Here is a 17,617-nt window from a genome sequence, read left to right as displayed (position 1 = left end):
TCCTGCTGACCAGCTGGTATGTGATCAGTTACATACATTATTGAACACGTACTTCACTGGAACACGACATATATAATGTTCTCCAGCCCCTCTGGAATGATGTACAAGAATACGGTGCTGCTGCATTGTATTGTTCAAGGGGCATCACAAAACTTCAACTGATATCCTACTTGAATTTGTTACCACTGCACAGGAAGAAAAATCACATTTATATCCCAAGCTCTTGATGACTTCATGCTCTCCACTTCCCAATGGTATTCCTGTTTGTTTTCCTCCTCCTGTATCAGTCTCACTCAAAATATTGTGACTACCTTCCCTTCTCTATTCTTCAACTACCAATTAATTTCTTTTCTAATCCTTTCCGCTAATGCACAAAGTTTAAATTTAGAATTTCTCTTCCCTTTCTTACTGAAACCGTTGCTGTTTCTGTGTAACAGCAGCAAAAACTGTAATAGTCAATTCCTCACATTTGTTTTTTCCCTATTTCCTAATTAACGACTGGTCAAGAACATATTTTCGTCTTATTTCCTCCTTAGCCTAATCTTTTCATAACAGCAGATAACGTAAGCCTCTGAGGAGTGCCCATAGCTAATTCCAAGGATGTGCTCACTACTTCAGCAAAAATATTAAAAAGCAATACCAATAAAACAACATTTCAAAAACTTCACTCTGTCACATATATCTAACAACAACTGAACTAAATAGAAACTGTTATGTTTGGAACCCAACAATAACAAATATGGAAAGCATCAGCCACTTTTCTGGAAAAAAAAGTTGTTTTAATATTTTGAACTGTTGTGCTGAAAGACAAGTACAAGTGTGAACTTCTAATAAGCCACAACCAAATTAATTCAGGATACTATGAAGAACAAAGAAATCTGATTTCAAAAAGTATGTGAAATTAGAAGCAACACAAGTTTAAAAAAAGCATCTTAAGTTCTAAATATTTTAATATGAATTTTGACATTATTATATGAAAGCTAACAAGCTTTTACAGTATGTAATAGCCAGTTTTACATGAAGAAAATTAAGTTTTACATTAAGCATTTTATAAATTTACCTAAAATTACCTTCATGTTAATGGAAATGTCTCCTTTTCCTTAACAGCTTCCATTTGTTTTCAATAGCCATTACTAATTGATTCCACAATTAGTATACAGTTTGTAAATTATATCTTAAATAATAACAATGGACCTACCCTTAAAGACTCCTGGAATGAGGAGGCTTGGTACTGTGCATACTTAGCAATTGTTGTGTGAGATCTACTGCTTTCACAACGCCAGATTTTCTTTGTTCCAGTGGGGTCCCAGTTTTCATCTGCTGGCTGCAGTAGTTGTGTCCTCACTTCTACTATGTGTTCATTATTTGCTTCTACCAATGTCTTAGTAGAGAAGAGTCCTAGATCTAATAAATAGGAATAAAATTCATAAATGACAGTTAAAACATAATTTAAATTTTCAAGAAAAGAAGACATGAATACTTTAAGTTATCTATAGGTGTAAACTAAAGCGTATTTTCCCCCCTAGCCTTCATAACACAGCCCACTTGAAGGTTAAAAATTAACACTCGTGATTAACACTCAAAAAGCTTTTCTGCACACAGAAGCGTGGAAAAAACTTGGCAGCTACTGTATGGACTATATTCCAAGAAACATTTTACATGACTTGTGTAAACAAATCTGCAACCAATATTTAAATTTATTATCAATAAAGTATTTTTCAGACTATAGTTTTATGAATGCACTTCCATCACAGAACGCATTTCCTACCAGCAATGACAATTTTTCTATCTATAGAGTTCAAAATATTGTATACAGTCAAATTACAGATCATGAAATCTAAGCACAGAGACATATAGTCATAGTTTTCATAGGAAAAAAGTCTATCTGTAAGCTTCCATATCCATAGCTCCGCCCCTCTCTGTGGTCAACAAAATCTGCTGGGTTTGGGGGGATTTTTCTGGAGATGATCAAGATTAGAAATAGTAGCAAACTGTGAAACGAAACATTACCCTAATTACTTGGAACACACAAGCAATACATTATTCCAGAAATAAAACACCCAGTTTTAAGAACTGAGAGACTTCTTTTTTAAACAGATACATCTTTTTTCCAAAGTGAAAAAAACCTATAGAAAGTATACCCACCTAATTTAAGAGCTCCAGCAAGGCCACGTATTACAGTAACAGGGTTGTTTGGATTGGTACAAAATTGATGTAAAGGTGGAAAGAAAGCATCTCGTTTATTTTCCAACTGTAAAATTATAATGGAATATTAAATGTCAGATGAAGTTAGACTCCTTATTTGTAAAATATGAAAGAATAATAAAAAAAAGGAACATCAGAAAGAAGACAGGAATGTTCTCCATTTCCCTAAACTGTGGGGAATGAACAGCAACATCATACAACCTTTTCTATATTAAAAGCTAGGTTCATTCCTGAAATTAATTTGTTACTGCAATTTATTTCTTGGCACGAATTATTCCCAGGTTGCTTTGGCTTTTGCAACTCAGGTTCCCTGCAGTTTATTTCTTTATCTGACAGTAGCCTTGTACATTCTCTAAACCTGCAGAATTCTCTGAAGAGCAAGATAATATACTAACTTTCTTTATAGAAGTCAAAAAGCTAATTCTACAGATAATGTATACAAGAAACAGTATAATTAAAAAGACTACTCTCACAGTATATCTCATGTTAACCAGAAAGGTTGATTGGATTTTCTTATGCTTTTGTGCAGCTGTGACCTCAATTTTATGCTACAGCCTCCTGTCTTCTTTTTTTTCTTTCTTTCTTTTTTTTCCGTCTCCTTTTTTTAAAAATTGTTGAGAGTCTTAAAATGCTGAAGACATCTCTTTCAATAAACAAAACATAATACAGAGTTCCCAAATATGGGGACCCACGCTAGCACATCTACACAGTGTGCTGCGACATGGTGACTTACCAGCCTTGTAACGGACTCAACAAAACTGTGATGGACTTTTAATAAGGTAGATTAATCCAGATGCAACACTTTGATAACAGTTGGAAGCTCTATTGCTTCCAACTTAATCTAGCTCTTAGGCAGACCGCTTGTGTAGTATCACCAAAGTGCCAACTGTTTCTGGTCCCCAAGCTGGGCTGAGCAAAGCTAACTTGATGTTTTCACACCTGCTTTATGGACATACTAGAGTTTATTCTTCTGTTATCGAGGAAGTGGACATTCTATAATTCATTCTTCTATTACTAAGGAATTAGCTCAGACTCTTCTAAACCTATTATGAAACTTTATTTTCAGAACAGAAGAGTTAATGGTTGCATAAGAAAATATTATGTAACTACAGCCTGCCTTTTCCTAATGACATTTTGTTCTTAACATCACCTCAACTTTTATTACTTTTTTCTTTACTCTATTTTGAAGCAGATTGTTAGGAGAGTTTAGTTGAATTACTTGCTAGTTTATACATAAACTGTCACTCGCGAAGAATGTACATACATATTTGAAATACTGTACATTGTATCTAATGAACTGTTTTGCTTATTCTGCCAATATTTTGAGTATTAAAAAAAATCAACAAAATTTTTCTGAAAGCTGTTTTTCCTTGTTTACTGAAATTCTTAATTTACAAGTACTTTAAGAGTCAAACTAAGTCTCAAAATTTTCTATAAGGCTAGCATTTTTCTCGCTTATAGTTCGGAGAGCACTGTAATTAGAATTCAGCTGTGAATAGCGCTTCTGTAAAATAATTACATTACGTAATTCAGATATCCAAACAAGTACAAAAGGCATTCAGCAATGTACTTCTACCATTAGATTTACTTACATAAATACTAGGTGTAGGTGGATTCAGCTTGTCCTTTGGCAAGGGAGGGTATGGTGGAGGCGGCGGTCGTGGAGGTGGGCATTTATCCAATAGAATACTACTGTTAGATAAGCCATTTTTACCCAGATTCCTAAAAGGAAAGAAGAGCTGCCTCTGTCAATGCTTGACAAAATAAATACATATTAGTGTCATCTCTTCTGCAAAATAATGATGTATAAGGAGAAACTGTAATTCAAGATGCAAATAAAGCTCATATATTTAATCAAGAATTCTCAGTGTATAATTTGATAAAATTCAAAATAATTCCCACATTGCCTGCCAAGTCTGCAACATCACCACTATTAGTTAAACATGCAGTCATTTTAAATAAAAGCAAGTATGACTCATTTGGCAAAATTTAACCGAGAAAGCAGGTTTCAACTAGAAATAGAGAAGAACCTTATTAGGTCGGCACTGGCTGGAGGATGATCAATTCATAGCAGCTGAGATAGTGCAGTCCGGTAATGCTGTGCATAGCACTGTGGCAAAGCACAGTCAGAAAATGACAATGCCTCAGCCAAAAAAATGATGAGTCATTAAAAACAACTATAACTACACTACCAACACTAAACTGAACAACCACCTACCCCTCTCCAATTCACACATTTTGAAGCCAGAAGAAGCCACTGCGGCATAATTTATTTGTTTGAGCAACAGAGGAAAGGACCTACCCTGAGTGAGTTGCTGTGTCAACACCCGTACCTGTACCTGAGTGAGAACCTCGCTTGTTATATTTGCAGCCTTTCTCTGGAGATTTCCAGATGTGGATAACCCACCGTATGTGTGTTAACTTGTCCTATCATAAATGACCTGAAAAACCTGCATTCTGAGCCTAATCTATATTCAATTTCAAGTGATTATCACCAGGAAAGTATTTATTTAATTAATATTACTAAATTAAGATTTATTAATCACTTAAATTTTGGGTTGTTAAAAATGACTCAGCTACTTCAAAATTCTTCAAACTAAACACTATTCAAATCCTTCTTCCAGCCTCGCTTGATTCACTAGCTGTTGTTACCACCTCTCAACACCCCACAAAACAGGATATTTCTAATGCATAATTTAGTCACGTATCTTCATAAAACTCACCCGTTACAAAAAACTTGTTCTGGTAACAACAGTCTTCAGCAGAAAACACATCTGACATATTAGATGAAACTCCTAGCAATAGAGTTTGTCTCAAAACCACAGAAACTGTGATACTCGCACTGGGAAACGTAGAGCTGGATGCTGGCATGACAGCACTGCTTCAAATCAAGTTACCACAAACCATAAGTAAGATGGACTTGGGGCTTGAGAACCCATCAGACTGACTGTTATGACAAACACTTTAAAGAAAAAGCGCAAACGTCTCACCTACCCCAGGCTGCAGCAAAGATGAGCATCCTGAGAAACTGGTGCTCATCACGACAAAAAAGTCAGTCATTCAGTTCAGAACTTACGGCAGCTTTCTAACTCATATATTGCTCTCCTCTGTCAGAAGATCAGGGAAATACAGACAGAGACATATTTAACAACTGTCTCCAAAGCACGCCTGTCAAAATATCAAACACAGCTCATTCTTTGTGCTAGGCGAGTCTAATGCCAGAGTAGATTGCAACTTCAAAGAAACCGAAAGAGCAATGTGGAGCTTTGATTAGACATCATCCAACTTGGCAAAACCTCACTGACCGATGCTTAATGCCTCATGTAGTTCTTGCAAAACCCCTACTGCACCCCACAGAAAAAAACATGGCAATATAAAATTACCATCACCCAAAGACATTTATCAATCACGGTTGCATCAATCTGAGATGCAGAGCATCTATGCAAAGTGATACAAAGTGAAATTATAATCTGAATAGCAGGTGTTAGAAGTAGCTATAATCTTTGCATTACTGAACTGAAAAACAAAACCAAGAAAAGCAAATGCGTAGTTTTAAAAATCAAAGAGAACTATGACAAAATTCAGTTTGAATTGATAAACAGTTCTCAGGCAATTTCTGAGGCAAGAAAGAGGAGAAAGACTGAACCTGAAGGAAAAAAAGGACATTGCTCAGAACTAGCATGTCTTAAGCTACTGTAGTCACAATAAGATAACCACCACAGCGAAAGCTCAGTAAAGCCAGGGTACGTGGGGTCTTCAGGGAAGGGGGACAAGAGACAAAGGAGAGTCTCCTGTACTCTTAGAATTACAGGTCTGAAAAGGCAAAGGTGATACACAAGAGAACAGACAGTACAAGATGAACAGAGATATCTCACAAATCCAGCACTTTAAGCTGATACCACCAAACGTACTTACTGCTTTCTAGGATACATTCCTACACCTTCTAAAAACAGTTTACAGCCTTCAGTCTCAGAGAACAACTTCCCCTCTGGCTGTACAAAAACAGAGTTCACCAGAAGCAGAGGTGTGACCCAGTTTGTGTCGCAACAGTCACTCTCCTCTTCATTACATAGCACTCACTCTCCAGTCTGTCTTCTAGCAAATATTAACACAATAATTTAGTATTATCTAGGGATTTCTTGACAAATGAAGACTGATGGCTTAGCCTGAGATGATGCCTTCATCCATCTACCACAATTCTTCCCTCGAGTTTACCATTTTCACTGCATGGAGAACCCAGCGGCTTGTTATACGGCTGGCACGTCCCTGCCCCATGGGAAGATGGACTCCGGCTGCTCTAGCCTTAGAGACTCCACTGCCAGAGCCCTCTCTTACTATCAAAAACTAAATAAAACTAGACCAAAACCTGATCCCAAGGCAAAATCACTGAAACATTTACAATTATGTGAAACTTATCAGGTATACAGTTGCTATACACTTCATAGGCACTGTATTTACATTGCGTCATCCTAGTTGAATAAAAAAAGATATGCAAGTTTAAAGCCATTGTTTATTATACAAACTCTCAACTACATCAAGAATATTAAAATTAACATGATAAAACTTCCTTTCCAAAAACCAGGAATCATTACCATTAATTACTATCCTAATTTATTAAATTAATCACCTCAATAATTTTTTTATTTTGCTCAACCCTAATGTCAGACTGAGGGATTACGTTTACTTCTCAGAAAGCAGTTCCATAGTGGTTTTCAAGTTCTCTGGAACTTTTTCTGTTTTCCAAGAACTATCAAAAAAACTCTCTGTATGAATGATAAACAACAATTCTCTGGCCTGCTCTTTCGGAGCTCATGGATGTATGTTATCCAGGCCTCTGACTTAAAAATACCAAATTTAAGTATAACTACTGTTTAACCTTCTCATTGATTCTTGTGAAAACAGAGATTGTGTTATCGTACATCCTGCGATGTGAACATTGTATCTGCCTTTTTCCCAAGCGTGTAACAAAAATATTTACTGAACTCTCTTGCCTCTATTGACTATTCTAATAGCTCTGTGTAGTCATCAAGCATGAGTGTGTTTTTGTTTCTTCTTTTTCATTCTTGGCTATAGTTTTCCTCTTCCAAACATAATTTCTGAGTTTTCTTGAACTCTTAGCTTCCGTGCTTTAAAAAATATTTTCCCTTTTTGTTTTTAATTGGGAGATTGCGACTTGTTGATAATAATGAAAAGTTTTTACGAGAATGAAACTAATTTCTAGTTGTCTACGCTTTTGGATTTTAGGTACACATTGGAGGCCAAAACAGACTAAGTTACAATCATTTGCACTTAAGTAGTTATTGTTGTTGGGAAGTCAGTCTGTTTAAGTGAGTTATTATCTGAGGACTAGCTGCACGAGAATTAATAAGGTTTTACCTCTCAAGAGATCACAGTTATTCTGAAGAACAAAATCAACATCCTCTCTCCCCACGTTTAACATGAATATGAGGAACTGTGGATTTATGTGATACTCTACCAGAATTAATCTACAAAGAAGAATGAACAAAACACTTAAAAACATTTTAAAAATGTGCTTGCAGAAGGAATCAGTTGAAGCACTGTGATACAAAGTATTTACTTGACCCAGTCCTGATTCAAAACAGAAATACCCAGCCTTTCTTAACAATTAATGGATACAATTAATTGCTTTCATATTCCAAGTTATTATAGAAACACAGAAAAATGGCTGTCAAGACCCATCACTCTGGGAAGGAGGTGGTTACTCACAATGCCTAACTTGGCCTCTCTGAGGCGCACCTCCCCAAGCTCCTTCTATAGCTGGTAGGGAGAGAGAGATGCGCTCTCAAAAGGGAATATAAAGAAGTCAAGTCAAGCTTGCATTATACTTAAATGCAAGTAATGCCAGTTAATTATACAACCTGTTTATCATGCAATCCTCCACCCAAGTCTTTCACAACCGGGTACGAGCTGGCAATATTCCCAGAGATCTTTCTTTTTAAACCTACAAAAAATCCTCCAATAGAATTGTGGATTTTCTCATTATGGAAATGTATTTCTAATAATTTCTGAGTTCTGTTCTGGTTTTGACTTTAATAGTATAGGTTGGCAGTGATTTCATAGGTTAATTATATGTTACGTACAAAGTAATGTTCCTTTTTTTCTTTTCTTAATGACTTTTACAACTTTTCTTTATATTTCATTTGCTTATCGTCTTGTTCTTAGGCTATAAGAAAAACAGAATCACATTAATGACTTATGCAAGAAAATCATTGTAACAAGTGGTACCAAACTTCTTCATACGCTTGCCTTCCCCTTAAACTATAAATCTTTCCTATGTTTTTTTACTCTCAGATATTTCTGCTTCCCATCTGCAGATTTCTTTATTTGCCTTTTGAAACAAAACAGAATGTCTTACTCTAAGCAGGGTTAAGCTTGTGAAATCACAATATTTCACATTTTATTCTTAAAACTTTTGCTACGGTAAAGTTAGTTGACTTGCAGAAGTAACGTGCCTCTAGAGCAACTGAACAATTTTGCCTTCGAGCCAAAAAACTCCTTTTCTTACAGACAAAGAAATCTCCCAATAAAACAAGAATTGCTTTTAGGAACAAAACACAAACTTAATCCAGCTCCTTTCTCCGCAAAGTATTTCCCCTCACAGAGATTAAGGCTCTTTGCCTCTCGATTGCAGAGCTCCCAAACCAATGACTCACTAATCGACATCACAAAGCAGGCTTAATTGCCAGGGAGCAGCACCGTCAGAAAGCCCAAGTTTGCTTCTGCCCCAGCCTTCACCACAGAGCCCACTAAGCAAGGAGATGTCTGTCCACTTAGCCCCTGCACTGCTTTTCCCACTCCTCCTCATGAAGCTTTTTTCCTATGCTTGTGGACATGCCGGCCGTTAGACTGTTTAGCCCAAACCATCTTCTGTTTGCTGCCTGTACTTTTATCATTTTGCAAGGTCCCTTGAGAGGCAGCTGATCTCTCCTGGTCTCCTGTCACTTTCTGTTCTCATTGGATTGCTCTCTACTCTTCCTCTTTGCACACCAAGCAAATAGAACCATAAGAAGGCATGTTAGCCCCTTTTAAATACGCATTACCATCAAGCCTACATCTCTCATTTGCCTTCCGCAATTCAGCCACATTGCTAAAGCTTTCAAGTTCAGAAATGCCTTAGTTTTCAAACTAGTCTTCTCCATATATCACCATTAAAAATGACAACAGCAACTTTCAGCTGACACGGAGTTGCCCAGTTAGCCAGCTTGGCTCTTTAGAATTGTTTGAGGACCTTTTGCGTGGAATTCTCTAAGTCATGATCAAACAAAAGTTTTATTTGGAGCTTTGCCTGTTCTTTCAAAGCTGTGAACAAGCTTTAATAAATAATGATAAAAAATAACCAAGCTATTTCTTATTTCTTTTATGAGAAACAAAACAAGTCAACTCAGGAACTGCTCTACACTGCTTAAAGGAAGGACTTGCCCTTTCTGAGACCAACATGAGGTCAAGTGATGGACCCTCTTAACTGTGACGGATACTGGATTTTTAACATCACTCCTCCAGGATGTTAACTACATGCACTAGCTGAAACACAGAGCTAGAAATCAGCTGGTTTCAATTTAGAAGAAATAAAGAGCTCGAGTGTTAAATCTCAATTCTAGTGATAATGTTTCAATAATTCTCCTCTCAGGACTGCTCACAGGGAAAAAGATACTTACATTTCTTACCGGGCTTTTGATAACAGTCTTCATTTCTCACAGGGCTTTTGATAAGTCTTTGTAAGGAGACCTGATACACACCTAGACAAAGCGGCACACTTTTTTTCCCCCCACGTATTAAGAATCGGCTTTTCTAATAACAAATGTGGAGGAGTTATTCGTAGCATATTTTCTTTTAATCACACGCTTTTTACTTACTCTCAAAATTACTTTTTTTTTTTTTTTTTTAAATGATCTCAACAGGGGATTTTCTCTAGGAATCCAAGGAAGGATAATTAATTTAATAGTACACTCTTTTATCTGTTATTTTGCTCAGAGGCTTAAAGAAATTTAGTTTACTATGTCGACAGTTTACCAAACATAATAATTTATTTGTTTTATATCCACCTTAAAATTTACTATTGCAATCACTTTTACTGGTAGGGAAGACTAACCAAATCACACTTACACTTACCAGAATCACCTCCTCAATTTTCTTTTATCTGTAAACTCCAACAGCAGTTTAACAAGATGAGCGTATTTGTTACCCTACTGTTCTCCAGAACAGCATCTTAATGAGATTTGCATATTTTAGTCAATAGCTCAACTACTGCATTTCTAAATTCCTTGTAGCTTTTCAGTGAACATTGTCTAGCCCTTCAAGAGAAGCTCCTTGTAGAGGTATCAATTGCTCTGCCAGCACCTTCTGTTTGACCCCTTCTCAGACTCCTTAAACAACCTTATTTCACCGCATGAATAGAATAGGTCTCTGTTAAATATTGCCTCAACATTCTCACGGAGGAAGATGGATATAAAGAAACTTTTCAGCCTCTGCAATGATCTTGCCCTACTTAAGCGCTCACTTTAGTCTTTGGCAAACCAAAACATTTACCAAACAACCTATTCACATAAAACAAAAAAAAGAATCAAATGGAGTTTTCTATTTGGCATGTGTTTTGCATTTAATGATACAAAGCTTCTCCTTTCACCTAATGGCTTGACTTGAGCAGCTTTTATTAAGACGACACTTGTTTACATAAAGCAAAATTACAACCCCCAGCATTTATTTTTGCCTGACTACTTCCATTTTTACTTTATTGTAGTGCATGATTTCTCAACCCCTTTTCTATTTTTTCTAACTTTTACCTTAAAAAAACCCAAACTTCCATCTCTGATGTTCCTTTGCTCTTAAGCAACAAGCTAAATCCTGGCAACATTAACAAGGATGTCAGTTTTTGGTGCTTAGTATTACCATGTTGCTTCCTGATACAATCCCTCCTTTGAGATGAGGAACTTCGTTATATTACAGTTCACTATCATGTAGTAAGTCAATTATAGTATCATTGTAAATCAACTCTTGTGCATTACTTAATCCCAAACTGCTAATAATTTCAAGCCTTTGGTGCTCTAAGCACAAATAAACCTGTAGGATCTAAAAGATGTAAAAAAAAAGGCTTCTATTAGACAAGATTTTTTTTTTAAACCTGTAAGCATTTGGAAAAATGATTATTTAACAATTAGACTTCTGAGGAATTTCAATGTGACTTACAAATAACAAACACTCTGGTTTTGAAGTAAGCATATAGTAAACAAAGTCAAATGCAGAATAATGAGGAGGAAAATAAAAATGATTAATCTAGAGCTCCAGCTATGAAAAAAGAAAGTCAAATCCACCTGTTTCTACCTGCCAACATCCCTAGAGAATACCATCAGGACAATAGGGCAACACATTGTATCAAGTATTGTCAGATAGCAAGAAGAACATACCAGAAGATAACAGAATATAATAGTCCACATGAGAGATGAAGCCAGAGTATCTTTCTGAACATATCAAATGAAATAAGGGTATATATGTAACAACTGGCAAATATTAATAAGGCCCAAATTAGTGTTGCTCCAATATATGAAATCTAACACTACAGGACAACTCCCCTCTCCCTGTGCATGAAGTTTATTCTAGCAGAGGTGTTTGAGGGTTTGCTTGTTTGGTATTTTAAGAAGAAAAAAAAAATCAAATAATTATTTTCAGTTTTCTATTGTGGATAGCTTTTCTGCAATTTTTACAGCAGTTCTAAAGATCAACATTTTTGGTCAGAAATTTACTTTTGTACCTTAACATACCACTTACAGAGATAGCACCCAAATGTAATCAGTACTATGGGAAGTACTTTCAATTCTTTGTTTTTGCATTACCTGATACTGTATTAATATAAAAATTAACATGCAGCATTGAAGTTCCTAGCAGCTGATATATTAGTATATAAACATATTCTATTCTACTATGTATTAAAGGTTGACTTATTTCGCAAATAAGCAGGGTTTGCAGCAGAATGTCTTTCAGTATTCTCCCTTTAGACATTTTTCCCTTTGTCAATCATGCACACAGTATCTATAATAAGGATTTCTCCCCAGAGCTCTGCTCCTGAGCCATCACGTGCATGTATGCACACCTTCAAACTTTACACATTTTAAAACAAAGCAAGGGCTTATCATCGTTAGTACATGGCTTGGATGGCCTTGTCCTTAAATTTATGTATGTAAAATGCAAGACATACAAGTATGGTAAGAAAATAAGCCTACTAATATATTATATAGTGGTCATATCATATAGGTTATTATTTCTATTAGTATTAAAAAAACATGTAGACAGGACCTTTTCCCTAACAGGTAACCAGCTCTAGCACAAGTCAGGAACAGTAATAATGGGCACAACAGAATTTTCATGTATGGGAAATTGTCTGTCTGTCTGCCTTTACGCTTTAGGTTTACCCTAAAAATGTTGCAATTGTTACCTTGTTGGCAGGACCACAAAATTTCTCAGAATCTCATGGTATTATTAGAAGAGATATTGCTTTCCAGCAAGCACAGTTTGAGTAGGAGAGACCCTGTATCTAAACTTTGTGAAAGTAGTCATAGCATAGACCAAAGCATTTCTTGACCTCCAAGTTGCTAAAAAAATCAAGTCTCTCCTCCACTTTTCCCATTGCTCATCCTTCTTTATTATCCAGCTTCGAAGTCCTTTGCCTTGCTGAATTAAGGTGCAGACAGGCTGAAGAGGGAGTTCTCAATCTCTACTCAATATGAAAGAAAGTAAAAGGCACATCTAACACTTTTTGAGCTGTCTGCAAACTACATGGGGCAATATTAGCTTACCTCCCTTGAAAAATTAGGATTACATGAGCCTGGGAAAAAATAACGACTATATGAACCCAAGTGAAGCACAGTAGAAAAAGACAAGAGACCTGATCACCACATTAGGAAGTACATTTTAAAGGGTCAATATTTCACAATTAGGGTCCCTGAACGCAGTTAGGAACTTATACATACAATTTAAAGCAGAACTTGGTATCATCCCAGTGAGCGAGTTAAAGAAAGCACAGTGGCAGTACCTGGCCAAGCGAAAAGTAAACTTGACATGCAGGTCATGACAAGGATTTATAGGTTCTGGCTGCGCTTAAAACTCGGCCCTTCTGCACTAAATTCACAAGTTCAAGTTGAAGTCCGTCTACAGTCCTTGGCAAGCAGATTTGCTCTGCCTCTCTTTAGAGTAGGTGCAGCTAGGAACTCCGTAGCCAGCACTCAGCAGTGCTCAGCCATGCCTGTGACTCGCCAAAAAGCCTGCTGGAGCCTGCGCGAGAGCGAGCTACACCCTGGCACCTCCGCATCCGCTCTCCAGCTCCAAGCACAGGAGGAGCAGCCTTACACCTGCCTGCCCCAGAGTTTACATCTGCTTAGAAAAGTCCCTGCAGACACTCGTGTGTCACTCACAACAAAGCTTTTTACATTTGTTTCGCTATGATGAAGGCACAGTTTTTAAAGTAGGAAAAAAAAAAAGACAAATACCTTTGTACCTCCCTTTATTTTATAAATTAAGCATCACTAGAAATACTACCGCTATCAATGAGCACAAAAATAAAGACTTGTATTAAAAGCTGCTTTAGGATTTCTGTAGTAAAAATGCACAGTGTTTTACTACTGAACATAAACTGCAGATCTCACCTATGCAGAACTTGATAACAGCGTACTAAAACAATCAAAATGCAACATAGAGGAATACACTTCCCATTACTCTCCCAAGAAAGCTGCATGCAAATTTCTGCTAAGCAAATCTGGAAGACACAGATCAGCTAAACTTCAAGAAAGAAGTTCAAGTCTATCACAATTTCTTTTATGTGTATTTGCAATGCACTCATCCTAACACCAGACATCAAAACTATTTTTATAATTCTACTAGCAAGAACACATACATGGTCCCAATTAAAAAAAAGCTGTTAAAGTCTTCATTTTCATGAATGTAATAGGTGTAGAAACTTCACTTGAAAATGAACATTACGATATAAGACTTAATATTTGAAACATGACAAAATAAGCTCACAGGTTTTTTCCTCTTCTAGGAAATTTATCTAACAGATACCTACAGACCACTATACCATGATCAGTATTAGTCATCAAATCCCACTACATTAGAAACTAGTAACTCTCAATCACAGTAACAGACACAACTTTTTTGCATTTAACTGCTTTATGTGGGTGCAGTGAAAGAGGGACATAAACATGCTTTTATCACTTTTTTTTAACATCAAAAAAGGTAATGCTCAAAAGCACCACATTTGCTACATAATCCCAAATAAAACATTTTGGAGTAAAATATATTGAGATGGTAAAAATGCCAACAAACATTCTGACACCAGAAAAATAAAGTTCCGTGAACTTCAAATGCGTCTTATGTAACTTTTTCACAAATTGTGACAACTGTAAGACATGGATACAGAAATTATAGTGCTCTAAACAGTGATTTCAATTTCTCAGCAAGTTTGGATTTCAAATAAAATTATTTTGAGAAAGAAGGCAAATTTCTCCAAAAACTACCTAGAAAATATAAGGACTTTGAGATAGTCTACATTGGGAAGGCTGAGAGCACTAAGCACGACGTGTGAATTTGCAAAGCTGACATTGACCACTGGCAGGCTCCCTGTTGGCACATGTAAGCATGAGCTCACCCTACCTTTGAAGGATAATTAATTGCTTTTGAAAAGTTTTGTCTAAACTGTGTTTAGTGGAGTTCACTCCACTTGCGATGGAATAAACTGTCTTTGTTTAATGTATATTAAGACTGATAACATGGTGCATTAATGCCGGACAGTTACATACAGTAAACATAGAGTTTACAGTTAACTGGCTTTCCCATGTAGATAAAGTTTCAGCATATAACAACATCAAGCTATTTCTGAGGAGAGGTGACTGAATGTCTCAAACTTGTCTACATAACTAACACATCATATTTAGCCTGCCAGCACATTCACACTCCACAGGCACTCCGAAGTACCTATACACTCCAAAGCTTCGTAAAGCAACCTTTACCCTTTTAAATAAAGGCAAAATTGGAAGTATTGCTGCCAGCTTTAATGGAAAATTAAGCCAGCACTGAAATACTTAACCATTGTTATCACATATATTTTAAGTGTCGGCACTTGTAACATTGTCCATGAAAAACTCCTACAATACTTTAAGATGCCTAAGGGTTTCACTCTGACGATAAAATTTGTTCAGTGATGACACAGCACAGTGCAATAATAAGAGCAACACTATATGCAGAGCTCTGCTATTGTGCAGGATGTCTAAATATAGGGCTTGTAAGTGGTGTGAGGGGAGGAAAGTCTCAGAGGGTTGCAGAATAATCAAGTCTTAGAAAAAAACATTATTACTACTGTAGCAAAATACATCTTTCCTTGATGCAGGGGAGTCTATGAAATTATCCTTTTTATTGTTAGAGCCTGTATCTAATGGAAGAGTTGGATTTGAAAGAGACTGAAAATGTACTTGCTGCATATAACCATCAGATCCCAGCACTCTTTCTGCTGGAGGTTCCTACCCTCTGACAGCTACGCCATTGTCACACCATTTATTTTTCTTTATAAAGAGGGAGGAATTTACCTGCCATTTTTGGTGATTTAACAACACTGAGATAAGAAATAAATAGCTAAGCAGCACATAGAAATGTCAAGGCTTGGAGCCTGGTGTTTCTGCTACACTGCTTTTTAGTAAGACAGACCTAGGACCCAGCAGAAGTGTTAAGGGAATGCATTTAAGCTGACTAGGTGGATATAAAACGAGCCTAATCATTCTAGTACCAACATGCCTATCAAGAAGATGGGACTTATGTGTCAGAGATGAACTCTGGCAGATTTAGCTGCAGCAGTTTAAGATATTATTGTCTTCAGTCCACCATCCTCCTCTGCCACATGCCACTGGCTATTGCACAGCTGGCTAAATTTGCTGCATTTCTATACCACTGTATCACTGTATCTATACCACTGCAGCTTACAGTGTAACATCTTTGCCAGAAGTCACTGCTAAGAAGAATTACCTGAAACTTCTAGAACCTAGCCTTCCACACTCTGTGCCGTCCTGTATTCCTAGCAATGAAGACACCAGGGAAAACACCATGCAATTCGCACAATCACACTGTAGTCATTGCCAGGTTTCCTAGCATCTGGCCTCACTTTTTGCCTTAATCCACTATGCAACCGATCTAACACGATTCAAGCTTACTGACTAAAGACAAACAATGACAGTAACATACCTGCTAATCAACTGGAATATAAGATGAACCAAGACTTATACCTCTGAAGAGTCAAAACTAGTAATGTGACAGACTTACAACTAGCTGAAAGGCTGCATTTTTAAAGCACAATCCACCACACAAGCAGTTCCTATAATTGAGCTATAGGTACTGAAAGCACCATTGTCAGAAGAGCCATCTCTGGTACAGAACTGGAGGGACAAGCTGATACACCAGATAGATGGCTGTACGACCACTCAGAGCAACACCAACAGGAGGGAGAAACGGGCCAACAGGAATCTCTTCAATTTCAGCAAAGGGAAATGCCAAGTCCTGCACCAGGGGAAGAATAACTCCATGCACCAGCACATAAGAAAACAAATGTTTTTACGTTAGGGGTGATCAAACACTGGAACAGCTTGTCCAGGCAGGTTGTGGAGTCTCCATCCTTGGAAGTATTCAAAACCTGGCTGGCTATGGTCCTGAGCAACTTGCTGTAGTTGGCCTTGCGGTGGGCTGAGAGGTTTGATTAGATGATCTCCAGAAATCACTTCCTGGACCTCCCACCTCAACTATTCTGTGATTATTTATGAGTTTTACAATGAGAACACTGATTTGTAATGACAGACCAAATCTGCAGGACTTACTTGTATCAAGAAAAAAAAAAATTTAAGAGCTTAATACCAGCACCAGACATGATTGTTTTTCAGTTTGTTGTTGTTTTTTTTTTTTTTTTTTAACATTCATATTTTCCAACATCTACATTGCTGCTGTTGTTTCTTATCTAAGGAGAAATGCTTGTATTATACCTATAAACTATGTGTATAAAAGACAACTGGTCGGTGAGTAAAAGAAAAAAAAATCCAAACAACTGATTTTCCTGTTGTAGGAGCTGTATCAAAACTCCTTATAGAAATTGAGCCTTAAATCCTATGAAAAGGATACATGTTTTGAAGCAAGAAATTTATCTGTCATTTACTGATATCAGGTCCCTATTTCAGACGTCTTTCTTCTATAAGAAAACATGTAAATGCTAGAAATAAAAACACACTGATGTCACCATTAGATGCAGTGAGCAAAAACTTTTTTACAGTTTTAAAATGGACTTTTGAACTATATTCTCTATAGTAGATAGAGTCTATGTCTCAAATCTATCTCTCAAATCTAAAGGTTTTGAAAAGGAAATGAGGAGCGT

General features: G+C 36.7%; 1 protein-coding gene across 1 annotated transcript in view; it reads right to left on the bottom strand.

Moving 5' to 3' along the window:
• KDM6A (lysine (K)-specific demethylase 6A) overlaps positions 1 to 17,617 on the bottom strand; it is a 127,594-nt gene that overhangs the window by 18,705 nt on the left and 91,272 nt on the right. The window contains 3 exon segments of the mRNA XM_009893288.1: positions 1,199 to 1,404; positions 2,146 to 2,251; positions 3,798 to 3,927. Of these exon segments, the coding sequence (XP_009891590.1) occupies positions 1,199 to 1,404; positions 2,146 to 2,251; positions 3,798 to 3,927 (442 nt within the window).

The sequence above is a fragment of the Charadrius vociferus genome, unplaced genomic scaffold (assembly GCF_000708025.1).
Source record: "Charadrius vociferus isolate BGI_N301 unplaced genomic scaffold, ASM70802v2 scaffold209, whole genome shotgun sequence".
NCBI classification, from domain to species: Eukaryota; Metazoa; Chordata; class Aves; order Charadriiformes; family Charadriidae; genus Charadrius; species Charadrius vociferus.
Note: the sequence above shows the minus strand (reverse complement) of the source record. Positions and strands in the feature narration are given on the sequence as shown.